Genomic DNA, 22,853 nt, shown 5'->3' with positions numbered 1-22,853 from the left:
ATTATTCTGTTAATAAAATTGATATCACTGATGAATAGATTAAAATTTTATGTAGATTTTTGTTTGCTGTCTTCTTTGTGACATTGTAAAAATTTGGTTTCGCAAAATGATGACGTCACCTACTAAAACAGATGCAGGACAATGGGGAAATGTGGTTACAAAGGAATGGCCTTATAACTTGCACTGTTTGAGGTCACCGGGTAGTTTCTCTAGGATGTCATAAATGACGAAATGAGAAAAGCTGATGGGATCCATTAAAACTGAACGCGGACAACTAGTGAAGTGTCAGGGATTATCTAAAGTCTGTTAAGGCATATTTGTATATACAAAATAAAAAAAGTATCCAACTTATTATCTCACGCTTAAAATTGATGTAGATTTTTCTTCGATAATTGCGTAGCTCTAATTGCTGCATCTTAAAAAGTCGTTATCTAATTATAAAACTCTATGGACCGTCCGATCACTCTTGCTTGAATCTTATCTTATGAAAAACGTTGTTGTAATGGAAACCAGCTTGCATTTAATAAGATTCAAACTTCTTTCCACAGTTCAACCATATTGAGTACAAATAAACTTCAGTATTTGCTTAATTTGTAGACATAGTTTTATTCATGAAATTAGGTTTCGTTAGGTTTCGGTTTCGATTTTAGCTGATGACACTCAAATCATTTTTTTTTTTACTTTTGAAATCATGACTATCGGATTTGATATAATGTGACATAATTGACTGTATAATAGTATTAAATACAAAATCAGAATAATGTAAAATATCATATTTAAGCGTATTTTAAGATCGGGCAATGCCGAGAGCCCTTGCTAGTTTTATATAAAAGTTGAACAAAAATAGTCGTTTCAACTCATGTAAACGAAGAGATTAGAAAATATGTCGTGCATTAATTTAATAATTGTAAAATGTATTTGAAACGCAAAACAGTGTTTTCGATTTACAATTATTAAACAATATAAACTGCGTTATCTAAACTATGACATAGAAGTACCACCTAATTTTAAGGGGATAAATAGGTTTTCCGACCTTTTTTCCGCAATCGAACTATTACCGAATGATGAGCCCAGGTGTGATATGACCCCCTCACATTATGACTAGCGCATCCAAAATCCTTTAATACGTACATTTTATCAAACTTAAGTAAGACACTCTATCAAAAGCCCCAATACTAATGATTACTACAATACTATTTCATTGCTTACTGTACAGGAAATAACCCTTATCCCTGAGTGGCGTTCGGGCCTTGATAAGTGGTGACCTCCATGTAAAAAAACCTCACAGACACCGCATTAACCACAAATGCACACATAAACACACGTATAAATGCATATACAGCGTACTACATTTCGCCCATGCGTAAATGTTGGTACATTTTGTTTTTAAGAACTAACATTTCATAACTCATATGTTTGACGATTGCATGTTGGGTACGATTTGTTTAATAAGGCATTCGCTAATAAGGTCAAAATAGTATATTCAAGTGCGGTGAAGTTTTAAAATAAACCAGAATGAATATTTTTAATAGATCCATTTAATCTACACCTTAGTCACAGCAATGATGCTTTAACTTTACTATCATAGTGTAATATTATATGGCACTAATAGTCGTTTGTATTCTACCAAGTCACCAAATGTCTCGTCTCAATGGCAGTAAAAGGCTGTTTGTTTCTATTAACATGTCCTATATATTTCACTCAATGAGTAGTGATGTCTCTTCATTTCTTTGTTTTCTTTTTCGTTGTTGTAAAAGTGTTGTCTTAGTTCTAACAACCGTATGAATCCGCATCATGCAACTTTTTGACCTATTAGATAAGTTGTCTCGCAGGAAGGATCACGTAGCCATCAGTCTGTGCCATCTCCTAATAACCCTAATGAATATGCAGTAACATAAATTCTTGATTTTCACATTTCTTTGCTTCTTTAATAAGTTAAAAAATATTAAGAAAACGTCAACATATTTACACCATGACGTCATACTCTCTAATGTTTTCTTTTCTTTTTACAGAATTATGAGGTTATACATTAAATTGACATCAGCATCCGATTCCTTCTCGGAGAATGATCAAAACGGCGTCCGAATCTCGTCAGCTCGTGGCGTTATACCCTTACTTATATCCCTAATTATACTCTTTTAAATTCCAAAAGATTTTCTTTACTTTTCTGCTTAATCTAACCTTACATAAAAAATACTGGTTTCGACATTATTTTTACATACCAATATTCAATCTTGCTGCGACATATCGATGAACCAAACGACGGACGAACATGACTACTTATGAAAATGTATTGACGGAACTTACTTAAACACGGGAAAAAAACGAATAATATATATATATATATATATATATATTATATATATATATATTTCTGTAGAAATATATTTTCTTATTATATATCAATCCTTATATAAGAAGCTCAATGTGATTACAGAGCAATATATAGAATAAATGACAAAAATTTATATTCCAAAATTCATGATCTTGACAATGTTATAATCTATTCCTTTTAATCAGTTGAGTTATACTATTCTTTACAGTATCTGTTTCGTAGCGCAAAATCAATCACTTAATTATTATATCAATTAGGTTTGATTAAAATTCAATAAGGCGTAATGGAAAAATATAAAGGTAACTGCAGCTTCTCTCCCAATTTTCGGATTTTCACCATGTCAAATCACATTATAATTTCTTTTGGCGCATTTATTTTTCCTATTTCTTCTAATGAGTTAAGGGCATTATAGATTCATTAATTGATATAATAATTAAGTGATTGATTTTGCGCTACGAAACATACTGTCAAGAATTATATAAATCAACTAATTTAAAGGAATAAAATATAAGATTGTCAACATCATGAATTTTGGAATATAAATTTTTGTCATAGTGATTTTTCGTAGGAGATATTTTCCACTTTGTATCTAGTTTCTCTCTCGTGGTAATGCAATAAGTATGGACAATCCGTTTAATATTAGACGAGTAAACCCACTAGTATAACATTTAGATAGTGGAAACACGAGATATGAAAACATTCGTTAAGGTCGGCTTAATGACTCAATGTTAATTTTAATCGGCGGTGGGAAATGATAGAAAATAATACGACCTCATATAACTACAAAAAGATAATGCGTGAAAACAATGAGAAGTTCATTGATAGCATTAAACGTGGTAATTTTCTAAAATTTTAAAATTATCTTAAAATATATGAGTAAATAGTGTGATTGCCCTCTGTCCCCAACATTAGTAGTAAGTGATTTCAAACAAGGATCTACAGGAAAAACCACCTTTGTTTTTCAGTAAGTTTTGTGTCGACTTAATCATTTCTCGGGGTATGAAAGAACTTATTTGCAAGGTAAGATCAGTGCCCAATCAGCAAGTACCATAGAAGTGAGGGTATATCAGTGAACAGCTAATAAGTTAGAATTATGAACTTTCATGTATGACACAAGATTGAAATGTAAAAATTAGAACATAATTTTTATAAGAAAAAAAATCTCCTTCCGAACTATGTATAAAGATGCTTATGCCTATTTCAAATAGAATACGATAGTCTAGAGCGTGACACACAGATAAAAAAAACGATGACCAACTGATGTACGGAAAATTTGTTAGAAATGATCGGACGCATAATAAAAATAAATACATTTTTCGCTTCTCATCCAATGGTAAATGTTTTCTATCCGCCATGTTTGAATGGGCTAACTAGTATCCCGTGATCGTTGGAAGACTCTGTTTCTTTAACAGCTGGAAAGCAAAAGTAAAATCCGTTTCAGTTTGTCGAAAATTAACGAGTTGTCTTTGCCTGTCGACACCTCTTCCTGCCACACATAAGCGTACGGATGATACATTATTCAGTAGGGTGTTCTTCTTTGTTGCGTAATCGTTTCTAGACCTGAAACCTATCAATCTTAGTATAGATTGATTACATACAAAGCACACCAGAGCTTATTTCTACTAACCGTTAAAAATATAAACCCTAATGTGTTGTGTATAGGATCAATCTCTACGGATATTAAATAATAGCGTATAAAATAGTTGATTAGCAGTTATTGGAAAGAAAAAGATGGCTATCTACTCACTTTAAAGAAATGTAATGATTAGCCATCACATTTCCTTAAATTGATTAGATAGTCACCTTTGTCTTCCCTATAATATGGACGGATGATAACCATTTTATACCCTCACATAGTTTTGATGACACGGGAAAAGATCAAAGTGTAGTATCTGTTCTTCAGATGCTGCACTTCAATTTCTTGTTCTCTGTCAGTGGAGGAGAAATCCTTCACGACTGAGACAATTTTAATTTTTGTTTCTTTTTCTCCACGTTAAAAAACGACCCTGGTGTCTAACTCTGTCCCGTGGGGAGGCATTGTAAATAGAGACACGTTGTACACAGTAACCTCAATATAGTAGTGGTAGTGGTAATAGGTTAGTTTAAATAGACCGGCATGCATTTTTCTCTCATTAAAATTTAGTACAAACCTGATTTTGTACAGCATGCATATTTGCGTCAGGCAAGAATGATAAAGGAAAATATCGCCGCTGCGCTTACTTATAGGCTGGCTATCGCATGAGGACATGAGACTTCATTGCATTTAATATGCATAGGAAAGGCAGACGGTAATAAAAAGACTGTCAATCAGAAAAGAGCATTTTTGGCAGAAGTGAGTTTTGTCAGATGTGTATTGAATTGTGAGAAGAAGAAGAAGAAGAAGAAGAAGAAGAAGAAGAAGAAGAAGAAGAAGAAGAAGAAGAAGAAGAAGAAGAAGAAGCTGTGTATTGATTTTGATACCGATAAAAAAGAAAAGAATCATTAAAATAAATTGTTGGAAGACTTCAGAATATTTTTAAGCAGTTTTTATCTTTCATTTTAGTTTTATTCTGTAATAGGGTTGTATTATAAAAGACACATAAACGACATTCTTTCGCTTTTTTGTGATATTTTTTTCATTTACTTATACATAAAAGGCACTTTGTGTATGTCTGTGGGTATGTGTGAGTTCCTTTCCTATTTACTCCGAAACGATTAGCAGATTTTTTAAATATCACACAAATATACTTTATGTGACTTTGAGTGTTCTTAGATAGGTTTTGTATAGGAATGCATCCGATAAGTATCAAAAATCGATAATCGAAAAATCTGATTAAAGAAAAAACATCCCAATTATGAGTAAAGTTTACATCTTAATACGATCTAATATCACAAGTGCATTTGAAAAAAAGCCCGGCGTATAAAATCAACCGTAGGTTATTTATAAGACAGGGACGACGTTAGAATGAATGTTACTTTTTTAAAGCAAAATTAAACCATGAAACTTTTGCATTTTAAACATTAATTCGAACCATTATATGCTAGTATCACAATAAAATTACAAGCGTATCACAGACGTTCCCCTCGTCCGCTCCCTGGGTGAACTAGGGATAGAGCTTCGGAAAAAAAGTTTGAACCGAATCAGCTTCGTCAGCTCAAAGAAAGATTTTTCTATCCTCTTTACTACGTATCGCTTTAATCTTTCTGACACGTATCTCTAATTCTATTTTTTATTTCTAATCGATTTTTATCTTTTTCGCATAATTTAACCTTATGTGAAAAATGTCGTTATTAAGAAAACATTATTACAGAGGAAAGATGGACACGAATATTTTTTTTGCTTCCAGTTGATTTCGCATTTTATTAACCGAAAATAACGTTGATTTTTACTTTCACGATTTTTACTTTCACGATTCTTAATTCTGTCAGTATTGGCTTTCTTACGCAAAGTAAGTTCACAATGAAAGTTAATGGCGTGGAAATGATCTCTTCCAGTCGGAGATTCTTTCCCTGTCATTCACGATGTTTGTCTTAAAAGTGACCTGAATGTCTGAAACAATTCATTTTAATTCCAAATTATCCCTCCTCCTCCTGGGTCGAATGCACTTTCTCACTTCTCTCTGTCACGCTTCTTCGCACTGATGGAAAAATTCTCTTGAAATCTAATCCTCAGCTCTGCTGTTTTGGTCTTCTTAATGGTTGCCACGTTTTCGAAATCGACCTCTTCGCTACTTCCTTTGGAGATTGGAATAAAGAAAAGAAAAATATTATGGAGAAATCATATGAATGTAGAAGTTGTACTTTTCAGTCATAAATGAACAGTTGCTAAGGAAGATGTGAACATGTGCATTGTCATGGTGGAATAATGACTATACAAACAAAAAGAACGCGAAAAATTAACCAATAGCAGAAAGTTAGATTTATTTTTCTATATTATTGGCGTCAGTCTGTCTTAACAGACATCGGAGTTTGGTACCTTAAATTAATTCTCTGGCGAAATATTATTGTGCAAGTCTATTCTGCATCGATATGCCATGTTGCAGATGTTAAAGATGTAGGTGGTGCTTGGTTGTGAGAGTTTTCTTGCAACCCCTCCTGTTCCCATCACTTCGGGTCACTCCTTTCGCTACTCTTTTTCAATCTGTCGGGTCGATATCATCTGTCTCGCTTGCAGAAATTATCGTACCGTAAAACAGGTTTTCTTGTTGGTTTGCGGCCATTTGCAAGCTCTCTATAAAGAATATCCTTTAGGATCCTCCCATCGTCTATTCGCATGGCCAAATGACTGTTTTAAACTGCCAAGCTACCAAGTTACATGATAACATAACCCGTTTCAGTTTCGTGTTCCCATACCTCTCACAGAATACCCAGCCACGTTACTTTTCAGTCATATCGCGTATGTTCGATTAAAAACGTATGGTTATAACTTGATTATGGGCAATGTATATTTTATGCTAAGGCGAAACAAATATATAAGTAACGTTCCGTCTTTATTTAAAAACCAAACAAAACACCCCCTAGTGCAAGGCCAAACGTTGTACGTTTATTTCGGCTTAGTAGTTATTGTATCAAGGGCGACAACTAAGTATATTACAATTATCGCATACATAATAAATAGACTCCTTCAACAAATGATTGATGTCTTCCAGACACTTATATATTGGTAGTGCCTTCAAAAATGATGGAGATAATAGATAGGATAACCTGGTTTTTCCATCTATTATCTCCAACATTTTTCAATTCATGACACAATGGGTTTACTTGGTGTTATGTTTGTGTTCATCTTCGCACTACCACGTTTCGGCTTCTTCCGGGAGTTATTCAACTTTAGCCGTTTCCATTATGATAGATACCACCCCCGTGTCTTCCGTCTTCTCTCTCACAATATCTTTCTTTGCGCTGCGACTTTGATGATTCTCATAGATGAAACGTGAATATCATTTTTGGTAGTATACAGCAAACTAAGTAAGCCAATCAACCACAATCATGACTAGAAGCATATCCTTGGACAAGATGGTGTAAAAATATGGAAACGATTGGTTATGCCTTAAAAAAACAGTTAGGAATGCAGTCTATATAAATAGAACCGATACAATTAATCTTCCTCTACATAAAACAATAATAAAACGCGTGCTAAGCAGCTGTAATTCGCTAAATAAACTAAGCTGATTTAAAAATGTAAGAGTTCTTTTTATTGACTCGCTTATTAGTCCCCAAAAGTCTTGTTTGGGAATAAAATTTGTAATCATCGATTCTATATCAAAGAAAATGGGAGTGAATTTCTCGTCATGTACGCGTCTCACTTGTTACTGTTCTGTCTTTCTTTTATGTTTCAATTACTTCATTAGAAGGTGAATGTGGTTAATTGGTTACCGACATGGACGGACGACATGGGTGTTCCAAGTTCGAACCTAGTTCGTTCCACAAAATTTCACTTAGGATGTTGGCAACCTTCACGTGGTGCGTTCCGTAAGCCATTAATGTATTTCTAGAAAAAATTCTGATTAGAAAAATATCGGGGAAAACAATGCCAACGTTATAATCTTCAAATACATACAATGACTCTTTCACCTCTTTTAAATGTGATTTTTTAACAATCATCTTAACAACCACCCGTATCAACTTCATTTAAACCATCAAGATCGTTTTTAAAAAATCTTACATGAATTTCACCGTTTCTCTGACCTTTAGTAATTACGACGTTTGAAGTTTTTCTATGTATGAAAGATGTTTTTGTTTGTTTGTTTGTTTAAGACCAGAACTGAATAATAATATTTGATTCTCCCTTTAAACTTTAATGGAAATTTACTTTATATCTGAAAGATGCAGTAGTTTACATCTGAAAGATGCAGTACTTGAAATATACTTCAGAAGTTCAATGGTTAGTAAATATAAGACGATTATTAGCATATTATAATTTGTTATTAGGTAAAAAATATAGGTGTCATTTTTAGTCGCGTGCAAGCGACTCTATAACTCACTCCGTTGGTCGGTCGGTCGGTCGGTCGGTCGGTCGGTCTGTCAGTCGGTCTGTCAGTCGGTCTGTCTGTAACACTTTTGTGTTTGGCCTTTTTGGTTAAGATCAAAGGTCTGTTGTTAATAGATGCTGTTCATTGCTTTTTAAACTTTTCTTGGCCTTTTGGCCAAGACCGGCAGATACTGCAAGCAAAGACCTTGTTCAATGTAGGGGCAACCCTTCATACCAATTTTCGCTATCCAGTTCCCTGGGGAGCTGGTGCCTATTTCCCCTTCACTCCTCACATTAAATATCGGCCTTGTGCCATATTTGCTCGGTGGGGGGAGCAAATAAATACCAACCCCACATATAGGACCTTGGTCAATGTAGGGCAACCCTTCATACCAATTGTCGCTATCCAGCTCCCCTACTCCCCGGGGAGCTGGTCCCTATTTCCCCTTCACTCCTCACATTAAAAATCGGCCTTGTGCCTAATTTGCTCGGTGGGGGAGCAAATAAATACCAACCCCACATATAAGACCTTGGTCAATGTAGGGGCGACCCTTCATACAAATTGTCACTATCCAGCTCCCCTACTCCCCGGGGAGTTGGTCCCCATTTCCCCTTCACTCCTCACATTAAAAATCGGCCTTGTGCCTAATTTGCTCCGTGGGGGAGCAAATAAATACCCTTTTCTTGGCCTTTTGGCCAAGATCAAAGTGTAGTATCTGTTCTTACTACATGCTGTACTTATTGTGATATAAAGTGAGGGATCACTTTTCTTTATTAATTTAATGTAAAATACTTTACAATCAGTCAGTCTCAAAGCCATTCACGTCATTCTCCAGATCATTCAAGTTGTTTTTGAAGGATTCCAGTTATTTTTTAAACATTCAAGTCATTCTTAAGGTCATTCAATTCATCCTTAAGTTCATTAAAGTCATTCTAAGTCATTTACTTTTTATTTTTTTAAGTCAATTTAGCCCATTTTTCGGTCATTTTAGTTTATCTTTAAGAATTTCATGTCAATCCTACATTCACGCATTCATTCATTACACGAGAGCACGCGACTAATGGCTATCGGTCTTATTTAATTACAAAAGAACCCTTCCATATAAAAAAGTGATTTTTAATCATTGATTTGACAAAAATTTCGTGGTTTGATTAACCATGAATATTTACATGTGTTCATATCATTGCAACGAGTCGAGTCTTCGAAATTCAGCTTTACAATTGACTTTTGCATTTTACATTATAATTAAAGAAATTATGTCAAATAATTTTATAAAATTAACAGAGGGTTCTGTACACTGCAACATAGACTACATTAAATTGCAAACTAAATCACTAGTAGGAGGTATGTGAAGCTTTCTTCCTGGTGTAGCAATATAAAATCACAGATAGAGAAGGCAATCAATCGATATTCCCGATTCCGATGACAATAAAAGTATTAGAAATGTAAAACATTCATTGAGTTTCATTCAATCCCCGGCAACGTCGGGTCTATTTTCCAGTTGCCAATGTATTCTGATTATTATTCTCTAAATACACCGTTATTCTTAATACGCACACACACACGCACACACACACACACACACATATATATATTTATATATATATATATATATATATATATATATATATATATATATATATATCGCTGTTTGTAAATAAGCAAGCAGTTCAAGCACTGTAGAAACGGTGGGCGAGTGTTTATTTAAATGGACATTTGTTGAGGTTATTTGCGAGCACCACTCCCATGGGCTGGTGGCTAGAACAACCGACTATCAACGCGAGGGTTGTAAGTACAATCCTCGGCTAAGGGAAGTTAGGATACAAACGAAACGAGACGAGTTGTGATACAACGACACAGTACTGCATGTTGATGACTCTCTCTCTCTCTCTCTCTCTATATATATATATATATATATATACATATATATATATATATATATATAGATAGATAGATATAAACATTCATATATTTTTCGTATTGATTTTTTATTCATATATATATATATATATATATATATATATATATATGAATAAAAAATCAATACGAAAAATATATGAATGTTTATATCTTTTCTGCATTTATTTCCTGTGTGTTGACGTGTAGGAATACAAAAAGTCTTTTGAAAAAACAAGAATGTTTCCTTCAAAAGCACATTATTTTCGACCGATCCTTCGATTTTTCTCAGTATGAATATATATATATATATATATATATATATATATATATATATATATATATATATATATATATATATATATATTGTTAGCCATCTATATTATATTTCTCATAGTCTGTTTATTTTTCTGTCCGTTCCACTTTTTTTCGGAAACTACAGAGCAGTGTTATCATATCAGTTAAATGTTAAGAATTAACCGAATTAATAGGAATTAGAATTTTATGACAAAATTGGCAGAAATTTAACAATATTTAATCAGCAATTTTGAATAAAACACTCATTCGAAGTCACCGGCTATAAATTTGCTTGTTTTTAACAGACTTAATATCTAGTTTATATTTATCTAGTTGTACGTATAGAATCCACGGCTAAACGAATTGGCCGACCCTTATATATATTGAAAAACAACTAATTATGCAGGCTATATTTATTATTATTTAGTTTTATGCAAAGAAACGAATATTTCTGATTTGTCTTAGTAGTGTAAACCTGTTCAGTTTAAAAATTATTTTAACTCTCTTCGCTAACCGTGTTTTTAGCGGCGGCGAACTTGAAATTAACAATTAATTATTAAAGTACAGAATTGACAAGTACGGTTATTTTTAGTTTAGCTTGATTTTGCAATAAATCATGGAAGGACTGACACCCGCGTAGCATTTACAAATTGTGCAAATATATTTTACTTACATTTTATGAAAGAATAATTTAAATGTATGAACGAATAAATAGGACGTGTATGCTGATTGCCTAGTTCGTGCGATTAAACCTCATGGTATTATTTTCTTTAGCAGATATGCAAAGTTCCACGTGTACGCCGATAAACAAAACACAATAGATCTATTGCAAGACAGCATTTGACGCGTTATTTCTGAAATACAGATTAATTCAATACGTAGAGCTGTGAAAATTCGACCTCTAGATTACACCGTATACGGGCTAACCACGTGGACCATGTATCCAAAATTGTATTTAAATTATAAAGATCTCCAAAAATAATTTTTGAAATAAGACATGTATTCGTACAATAAACACATTTTTCTGTGAATTATTTTAATGTAAACACCCGTTACACACACACACACACACACACACACACACACACATATATATATATATATACATATATATATATAATTTGAACAGTATGTGTTCTTATAGAAATACGCATACATTGCGTCGCCGTTTCTGTTTGCCAATTGCAAGTGATTATCCATAAGATAGATGAGAATTCCCACTTCGCTCATTGGAACATGGTTGGGATCAGTTGATGCCGCTAGCTTAGGTGCAAACCTTGAAACAAAAACTGCAATGAAGCTGAGGTACGATGCCTTGACAAGTTATTCTTTTAAAAGCAAAATCTTTGATACAGTAAATTTTGAAAACCTTCTTATAAAATTTGGACGAGTGATTCCATTCAGAGCAGTGAGTGTCATTATTCAAAGAGTTTCTCAACATCTTTTATTCTTCCAACTATATTAGGAGCAAAATAGGAAAAAGAGTGCAATAAAAATGAGAGCATGTCGTAACGGAGTAGCTGTAGTAGGCCTAATTAAATTCCAAGCAACGCCCAGTTGTCCTTATATATATATATATATATATATATATATATATATATATATATATATATATTAAATTCGAAGTACAACAGAATTGTAATAGTTTAAAAGCGAAGTGGGGCATTTTCTTTTTCTTTAATACTAATAGATTCATAGGCCCTTCCCGGTGTCCGATTTACCTAAAGTTGCCATGGTTGGGTTCAGCAGGTGATAACATCATCAAAAAGATTGTTCACCAGACCCATAATTGTTTCCCCGCCACTTTAGTCCGCCCTCTTTTTACCACTCGGAAATTCTTTTCTTCCTTTCAGAAAGATGTTTTGACCACGATTCAAAGTAGTCTTGTCGTCAATAAATTTAAGTGTCAGTGTGGAGCTGACTACGTGAGCAGAACGAGTCACAAATTGGAGGTCAGAATTTCCCAACATGTCCCTTTATGTATATGACAGGGTAGGTTAGACTCCTCTGCACGATCACGTGTTTCTGCTACCGCGATCGGTGATCACCTGACCAGTTCAAATAAATGTGCGAGTGAGTACACACCGGAGTGGTTCTCTATTTTGTATACGGCTAGGTCTGTTCAACATCTTGGATTCTTGGAGGCCCTTACAATAAACTGTTTCAGACCTGTTCTTTGCAAACAGATGGACCACATACGTTCGTTGAATGTTTTTAAACAGGCGCCACCAGATTAATTTCTACGCGGTGTTTTTTTTTCCTCATAGAAATTACTTCTTGCCAACATTACTTCATTCCGACATTTACTTCTGAAGACAGTCAGCGAAAAGTACTTCAAGTTTCTTCACCGTTCCCCTTTTCTTTTCTCTTTTTCCCCCTTTTAGTCGATCTTCTTCCTTTTCAATTTATTTTTCTTACTTTTAGTCGATCCTGTTTCTTTTTACATTATAGTCGATCTTTTTTTATAAGGTTTAAAAAAAAAATGCCCCACTTCGCTTTTAAACTATACAATTCTGTTGTACTTCGAATTTACTATCATATCTCCGGGGGCGTTATAACACTGAACTTTTAAAACAGATCAACTCGCTTATTAAGATCAGAGGAAAACTAAATTATACTAAGTGTAAGATTAATTTCTTACGCCAATGTGATCGTAAATATGTGGTTCCCTGTTATATTGGCAGAAGAATAATGAAGATCAAATGTCGTAATTCTTTGCACGTCCAGCGTGCTTTTCTAAGGAACGAAATTGTGTTTTTTCACAATAATCTTGGATACCTACGTTTTAAATTTCTATCTTTATGGTCCGTCGTTTGGAAACATCTAAATTTTTTGGATAAATTGCGTTTCTCTAGATTCCTCTCTAATGGTGATATTTATACTATTAATCGTTTTACTTTAAAATATAATACATTCCTCTAACAAATTTGGTTCTATGGCGGTTTCTAGTAATCATATCTTTAACCTGTCGTCTCTCGTCCTGTCGGACGTAGACCGGTTCGTGTTGTCTGGTGGGCTGGATTTTTGTATTCCTCCTACTTCTGTTGATAAAATTAAAGTCTTTAGCGAAATTGAAGTTTTCTTTGCCCAGTTAAAAAGCCATTCACCTACTTCCGATGATGACTTATCTAATTATAAAAACTTGCTTATTGATCTGGCAAATCGATTCTGCAACTTCACGATCGAGTCTTCTACCTGGCAAAAGAATCACTTTCTAGTAGCACAGGCCCTTAAATCCAATCCAGATATTTATATCTCCCAGCCAGATAAGGGTTCTGGCGTCGTTATCCTTGATCGGACTGACTATTTGTCTAAGTTCGCGACAATACTGGACAACACCAATAAGTTTATTAAATTAGGTGACCTTTCTTTCAACGATACCCTTAAAATTGAGGTTAAGCTCCAGAAATATTGTCTTCGCCTTAAGAAGCGTAATTTTATTTCAAACGAGGTTTAACGCAGAATTAGACCAGTGGGATCACAAAGACCACGCATGTACGGATTACCGAAAATTCATAAGGTAGACGCCCCCCTTCGTTCTATTTTGTCGATGGTCGGTTCGGCGCAGCATGAATTAGCCAAATGGCTTGTAGAGATCTTACAGCCAGTTTCAAAACATTATTCGAGCCATTGTGTTTTGGATTCTTTTGAATTTTCTTCCCGTACCAAGACTTAGAACTGAATAGTTCTAATAATTATCTTGTGCCTTTTGATATTTGTAGTTTGTTCACAAATGTCCCATTGGACGAAACTATTGACATTTGTTGTGACTACCTATATCGTGGGTCTAAATCGTGTCCCCCCTTACCACGACCGGTGTTTGTTGAGCTGATGGAATTAGCCACGAAGGCTGTTTCCTTTAGCTTTGACAACCTGATTTACCGACAAGTAGATGGCATTTCGATGGGTAGCCCCTTAGGTCCCATTTTGGCTAACATTTTCGTAGGTTTTTGGGAAGATCGTCTTTTTACTAAGATCTCCCCGCCGTCTTTTTACACGCGTTACGTCGATGATACTTTTGCCTGTTTCTCTTCACATGACGACTCTCTAATATTTTTTGATGTCTTAAATAGCTTACATCCAGCTCTCCAATTCACTATGGAATGCGATCATTCCTTACCCTTTTTAGATGTCATGGTATCCAAAGATTATACGAAGTGTTGCTTTGAGACTGATATCTACAGAAAACCCACCTTTACAGGCCTTTACATTAAGTGGAACTCTTTTACTCCACTTAAGAGGAAGATCAATCTAATTAAAGCCCTTGCCCATCGTGCATTATGATTTGCTCGACTTCTAAGTTAGATGCCGAATTAGAAAAACTACTTAATATCTTTCTTGATAATGGCTACCTCCGACATATTGTTAGTAAGATAATTTCTAACAAGGTCGGGGTAAACTGTTGCAGACCTGTTCTTTGCAAACAGAGTGACCACATACGTTCGTTGAACGTTTTTAAACAGGCGCCACCAGATTAATTTCTACGCGGTGTTTGTCCCCCTCATAGAAATTACTTCTTGCCAACATTACTTCATTTCGACATTTACTTCTGAAGACAGTCCGCGAAAAGTACTTCAAGTTTCTTCACCGTTCCCCCTTTTCTTTTCTCTTTCTCCCTCTTTTAGTCGATCTTCTTCCTTTTCAATTTATTTTTCTTACTTTTAGTCGATCCTGTTTCTTTTTACATTATAGTCGATCTTTTTTATAAGGTTAAAAAAAATGCCCCACTTCGCTTTTAATATATATATATATATATATATATATTATTATTATTATTATTATTATTATTATTATTATTATTATTATTATTATTTTAATTAGTGTTTTATCCTTTCGGGAGCCATCAATGAATGGTGACACTATTACTGCCGGTCGAGAGATATCTCTGGCCCCATTAGCAAGGAGCAAACCTCACGGCACACCTTAACCGCGAGAAATATCGTTAAAATTTAAACATTTATTTTTAAATGTCGAAACATCCGTCCAGTGTGATCTAATGATTGTAACATCATAATCTGCCCGTGCGAGCATAAGTGACCGACTTTAATTCCAACTTTAAAGTACTCAACAATAAGAACCGAGTTCTTAAAGGGGCTGACAGTATTATTATGTTATAATATTAACAGAATTTCACGTATAAATGTATATGGGCGAATGCGTCGAAGTAACACATTTAGTCATTTTACATCTGACAAGTTATATTTTCATCCATTTTAACCCCTTAGCAGCTATTTCTACCGGCTAAACTCCAAACTGAAGTTCACAGGACCAAATCCCCAATATCATGTTAAAAATTTGTAGACAAATTATTGACAGAGTAGTTTGATAGAGACAGTTCCGCACACAGACAGACGAAATCACACACACACACGCACACACACACACCCATATATATATATATGTGTGTGTGTGTGTGTGTGTGTGTGTGTGTGTGTGTGTGTGTGTGTGTGTGTGTGTGTGTGTGTGTGTGTGTGTGTGTGTGTGTGTTGATTTGCATTTTTGGATTTTACCGTCATTGGATATTTTACCTTTTATCAGACTATCCATTACGTGAAATCACCTTTTTCTTCGCCATATTACCTCTGCTTCACTTTTTGTTATCAAGTAAGATCTATGACTTACGTGCAGTTTCATCAATTACTTTTGCAAGCAAAATCCGATTCCGCATTTTGCTAAATCCTACGCTCTGATGAGAAGGAAAGTATTTCTTCGAAACTTCGGACTATCCACTTATTTCGTGTTTCCTTTTCAAATTAAATATGTTTTTACTCTTTTTCAAAGTGTTTTTAACATGTTTTAATAACTAATTTCTCATATATATATATATATATATATATATATATATATATATATATATATATATACTTATTGTGCAATGTGTAAGTAAATACTTAAAGTTTACGCATAAATTTATGCTTTCGTATATTAATTTATGTGATTAAATTAAGTAATCATATATAAATATAAATATATATATTTATATTTATATATATATATATATATATATACATTTATGTATATAAATATATGTGTGGGTGTATGTGTGTGTGTGTGTAAATATATATGAAATAGAAATGCATAACTTCTAAAGTAGTTACGTCCCGTACATATATTTTCATACTAATATTATTGTAACAAAGAACGGGAACGTGTATAGCAGCTACATGAAAATACACACTCGTGTGCGAAATGACGTCACAGTAAGGAAAAGGAAAATAATATAAAAAGGAAAGAGAGCACGTTAGAAAAGCAGATCACGTTAGAGACGTGGATGACTTTCGAGAGCACATTTGAAACGACGTTCGAGGGGACAGAATTCAGTGAGAAGAAGCATGATCACAGTTTTATCGGGAAAATACCCGGAAATAAATGTGGTTAAAAACAAAAAGTATTCGAATTATTACTTGTCCTATGGTCCTTGGGAAGTGCTTTATTAAACGTTACATTAAGATTTATTGGCGCATTAAACACTGTTATAGTAAATATGATTATATATGTGCAAAATATATTGTTAACTTATGATATTTTACGTGTATATCGATAATATAGTAAGATATATTTATGTATGTACATATGTGTGCGTTAAAAATCATTTCTGTATGTTAAGAGTTATTCTCGCAATATTTTGAGCGTTCCATCAATGTTTTAAAATGATTAGATTTTGTTTTTGACGAGCGAAAGACTTATAATATATTGATTAATTATTTATAAAAAAAAGGAAGAATATTCAACCAAAAACCAAGTTCTAAAATGTATTAATTTATCATAACAATTGCTGTGTCTAGAGAAGGTTTCAGTAATATCAATGCCTCGATTATGTTGGAAGATGCCACCTGCAATTTTATTAATATAATTTTAAAACGGATTGAATCCATCCTGATTCCCTTAAATAATTTTTTCCCCGACCTAAAAAAAAAAAGATTAAGCCTGTTTTTAAATTAATCAACAATGTGAATTGGATACTATGACATTTTTTCGCGTTGGTCAGAACTTGCAAAACTTATTCCGTGCGACTGAATTTTGTCGCGACATTAAAGGAAATTATTTCTATTTGTTCTTCAGTTTACCTATTTTTTTTTCTAATATAGAAAAATAATGTTTGACGCGAAATGGAAACCGTTATATAAATTACAAGAGAGTTCAACTCGTAGGCAGAGAGAAGGTACATATTTATGGTTAATAAGGTTAATTTAAAAGTTATTATGTCGTATAAAACACTTAGTATAAAGAATAGTACAACATATATTTGGGAATTATTTGTTAAGACTTTTTCACATTTTGTTAACATTTAATCAATATCGGATGTATCTGAATTCTTACTAAAGTCTTTTCAATCCATTTTTCCTGGTTTTGCATCAAACTAAATAAAACTAAGCATAGATCCAATTACAATTCCTAGTAGTTGTGGTTGAAAACTCATAATGTCGGCTGATTACATAGAAGTGAATCATGTCATACAAATGTATAAGCATATATATATATATATATATATATATACATATATATATATATATATATAGTGCGTGTGTATATATATGCATATGCATAACTTTATATATATATATCTATATGTATGTATATACAAATATATATATGCATATACATAGTATTATATATATGTATATATATATGTATATATATACAAACATATACATGCATATACATAATTTATATACATACCTTTATATATATATATATATATATATATATACAAATATATATATGCATATACATAACTTTATATACATAACTTTTTATATATACATACATATATATAGAGATAGATATATTTATATATATATACATATATATAAAGTTATGTATATGCATATACTTATACATTTGTATGACATGGTTACTTTCTTAGTAATCAGCTCATCATTATGAATGTTCTTATATTTTTTATATTTTGTTTTATGTTATATATAATACATATTTTATATATATTTCATGTATATAAAATATAAATGCACACACATATATATACATGTGTGTGTGTGTGTGTGTGTAGTATTGAATTAAACAAATGGCTAAGAAAATATTAGTCCACAATCATTGTCGTATATACAAGTTAGAAAAGCATTTCATCCAAGGCATGAAAATCGTAAAACAAAATGTTTTTACTATAGGCTTTAAAAATAAAGATACAAGATTCAATTTGAAATTTATTTATCTTCAAAGTGCACTTTTATAAATTTTACAAAGTAAGGTATAAACATTTAATTTAAATTGAATAAAACAATTAACTTGGATTTATTTTATGTAATGTACATTCTGTTACACTTTATAAAAATTGAAAATTTTATATCTATATCATTAGTTGCTAGATGAAAGATAATGTTTTTAAATGTAACAAAATGTACATTACACAAAATAAATCCAAGTTAATTTTTGATTCAATTTAAATTAAATTTTTATACCTTACTTTGTAAAATTTATAAAAGTGCACTTTGAAGTTAAATAAATTTCAAATCGAATCTTGTACCTTTATTTTTAAAGCCTATAGTAAAAAAAATTTTGTTTAACAATTGTTATGCCTTGGATGAAATGCTTTTTTAATTTGTATCTTATCTTTTTTATATTGTATTTTTAAACTCTCCTACTCTCTATTTCAGTTTGTATTTCTCTTCATACCACAACTCATTTTTGCAACCCCCTCTTTGTATTATTACAGGTCTGAATATTCTGTATATTTCAGTTTGTATTTCTCCTCACACCACAACTCATTTTGTGCAACCTTCTTTTTGTATTACAGGCTTGAATAATGAGAAAATCTGAATTTTTAACAAAAACTTTAAAATAACTTTTTTAGATTAAATATTTTTTAACTTCTTTCGGAATAGAAAATCTTTAAAATTTAATAAGGAACATATTTCATATAGGTTTCATTAACAAATATTCAGTACATAACGAGAAAAATAGAGATGAAAATTTCAAAATGACTGTATAACTGGTTACGGGCAATAGTAGTCTTCGCCAGCGAAAGTTTTTGTTATTGTTATTCTATTATTAATATTATCATTTAAAACATTAGTGTCCTGCTCTTTGGCGCGAGGACTAATAAAAAATATAAGCATTCGTCTGTATAATAATGTGAAAATAAAATTAATTTTAAACAATAAAAATTAAACGTGTGTTTGTGCACTGATTTCGTTTTATTTTCTTGCTGTAACCGACCACTATATATGCTCTTAGGGTCGAAATTAGTCTTCATTGAGCTTATAAGTTGTAACAATTTGGACTATATTTTAAAGGGCATATTGCATAAAAATAGATATTCTTATATATATATATATATATATATATATATATATATATATATATATATATATTAATATAAAGCTGAACGTCCGTGTGTGTGTGTGTGTCTGGTCACGAATAGGCTCCTATATGGTTGATTGTTTTAAAAAACTGATTACATATAATGATAGAGGATGTATCGAGGATCAGGAATGGGTATGTTTGATCTGGCAGGACGGTGGTTCATTAAAATTGTGGGGTCTGCGTTCGCGCCTGTCCCCCAAAGTATGGAAATAAAAAATGAAAAAAAGTTTACGGTGTTTTTTCTAAGGATGCACATAAGAATATTTTGATAAGTATGTTTTAACTTTAATAGGGATGGTATAATAAAATTGTGGGGTCTGCGTTCGCGCCTGTACTCCATGAAAATATGGTACAAACTTTAACAAAGACTTTTCATATCTATTTGCGTAAGTATACTTTGATAATTATTTTTCAGTTTGAAGAAATATGGTATAATAAAATTATGGGGTGTTCGTTTGCGCCTGACCTCCATAGAATGTAGATATGTCACAAAGTTTAACAAAGTTTTCTAAAAGGGGTGAGGGTCCACAATAACACCTTAACTTTAATCTTAATTCACGTAAACTTTTATTTATTTATTTTTAGTTGAATCATATTGTGTCGAATAAATTCACCTCATAAATTCACGTTCTTATTAAAGTGAAAGCAAAAAAAAATCGGAACTTTAGACAATTCTCAACACAAATTTTGCATAACTCTGTTTTTTCCTTCTCCACTTGCACGTGGAACTCTTTCGAAAATAGATAAATAGATAAATAATAAATAAGAAGAACGTTACTTGTTATCGTGTCAAAAGAAGGAAAAATCCTGCTCAGGTGATTATGTTTCTTTTTAAAAACATTTACATAACCTTTTTATTTTTATTTATATATCTGTTTAAACTTTTCTTTGTCACTGTACTAGAAGGAACTCAATTGATTACAACCCTTTCTGCGTGTTCTTTACATTACAATAGTACAACCCTGAATCCGACGGCGCAATACTACACTGTTCGATACTGTAAAACTGAAACAAAGCTGTTCTGCTGGAAAAGGGCGCCATTTTCTTCTTATTCATATTTATATCGATTCTTTGCTTTAAAAACATAAAGTAATTACGTGTTTACTTTTTTAATATCCCATTTTGCTGTTTCGGATTATTTTACTAAAGAAAGTAAAAGTTCATTCTTTTTCCAAACAGTTTTTTTTCTTTGTTTTTCGATATTTCCTCGATATTTTTTAGTAAGAGTGTTTAGCAGAAAAGTCAACAAACGACTACCCGAAAAAATAAATATACAAGAAATAAATGTTACCATTGTCAATAAAAGTTCAGTTCATGTTTTTTTTTTGTTTTTAAATAGTTTTAATGCTCTTTACTTGAAATAATTTCAGCGAACCGAAATTAAAACGAAATTTGAGACGATAACTACTTAAATGATTTTTTATATAAACTTCACATGCCATAATCGAATATTCCTCAAGCACAAAATAACGGAAAACATTAAAATATGTTTATAAATATTCCTTACGTTGACGTAACTCTCTTAAATTGTTAACACAGAATGCTCAAGTGCCCCTCCTTCAAATTGAAAACGGAGCTCTCCATTTCAAATTCGCTGCCATTTTGATTTTTTAAACCGGTCCGTGAATAAAAAAAAATTTACAAACTACTTAAAAATAGAAACCAATGAATTTTCTACCATAAAAGTAACTTTTATTGACTATGGTAACATTTATTTCTTGTATATTTTATTAATGTATATATAACCTTTTCTCTTTGTAAGGAAACATCATTTTGTTGGTCACTCTTGGCTAAGAACGAAAACAAAGTTGATATAAAAAAATATATCTTCGCGAAAATCATCTTTACTTTAATCATAGTTTTCTTAGTGAAAACTTTTTGAGTATCAAAACCTATCTCTTTACAACCCCCTCCTTTTCATAACCTATCATATTTTCATTAATCACAGTCTTTTCTGTAAGCTGTTGTCGAATCCAGTCAACGACGGGTACTTCTTAGTATATATATATATATATATATATATATATATATATATATATATATATATATATATATATAGTAAGTTACAAAATATATATGGCAATTAAGCTACGCTGAATATTCCGCGTTTCATCCACTCTAGGACTCTTCAGGCTTATGCGCGAATTTTGCGGTTGTCTGTCGTTTTTATATATGCACCTTCTATTGAGATTTACTAAGCCAATCAGCTTTCTATTATCCACCGCGCCCTTCCTATCAGCCAATGAACATGCACTTACCGGTCAACGGCTTATTTGACCTCTGGTTGACCTGTTCCTTTGTGTGTACTCTATTTAGCCTGGATATCTACCTTCTTGACCTGTTTTAAGTCTTGGTTAGGGTTTTTTATTTTTCTATTTTTTATTTATTTTGTTATTATGTTATTTATATATGTATATACACATGTACATATATATGCGTGTGTGTGTGTGTGTGATAGTTCATGTATATTCATGTTTATTTAGTTTATTTATTTGTTTATTTTCTATTGTTTTTGTTAGTTTTAAAATTGTTTTGTATCTCTATCCTAGAGTAATATTGTGACCTGGTAAAAACAAAACTTGGCAAGAAATTCCAAGATCTTATTGAAAAACACTTTCCCGCAACCAACCACTTACACAAAACTTTCAATAAAAATACCTTAAAGTTATCCTACAGCTACTGCGAAAATTTAGAGATGATAATTAAAGCACATAATAACAAAATAGTAAATAAAACAATGTAAACAGCAACAAAATAAACAATAAAAAGTAGACACCATGACAAAATAAATCTAACACTAGCAGAAATAATAATAATAATAATAATAATAAGAAGAAGAAGAAGAAGAAGAAGAAGAAGAAGAAGAAGAAGAAGTATACACCAACCCCAGACAACAACAACCATACTGGAAATAAAAATAAAAATACTAATAACGAACAAGATAAATGCAACTGTACACACCGCGCACTCTGCCCACTTCAAAATAAATGTCTAACCAAAAGCGTAGTTAACCAGGCCACAATATTTGCGAAAGATAATAACAAGAAATATTA

General features: G+C 32.2%; 1 protein-coding gene and 1 pseudogene across 1 annotated transcript; both read left to right on the top strand.

Annotated features, from left to right (window-relative positions):
• Positions 1-8,957: 8,957 nt before the first annotated feature.
• On the top strand, positions 8,958-9,080 carry LOC145242320 (U2 spliceosomal RNA; annotated as a pseudogene).
• A 5,227-nt stretch (positions 9,081-14,307) lies between these two features.
• Positions 14,308-14,760, top strand: LOC145239937 (uncharacterized). Its single transcript, XM_080103535.1, has one exon. It carries the CDS (start codon positions 14,308-14,310, stop codon positions 14,758-14,760), a length of 453 nt encoding a protein of 150 aa, XP_079959661.1.
• The last annotated feature ends 8,093 nt before the right edge of the window (positions 14,761-22,853 follow it).

Source organism: Euprymna scolopes, chromosome 2, assembly GCF_053919585.1.
Source record: "Euprymna scolopes isolate OS-2025 chromosome 2, ASM5391958v1, whole genome shotgun sequence".
Lineage (NCBI taxonomy): Eukaryota > Metazoa > Mollusca > Cephalopoda > Sepiida > Sepiolidae > Euprymna > Euprymna scolopes.
This window is presented reverse-complemented; position numbering and strand designations above follow the sequence as displayed.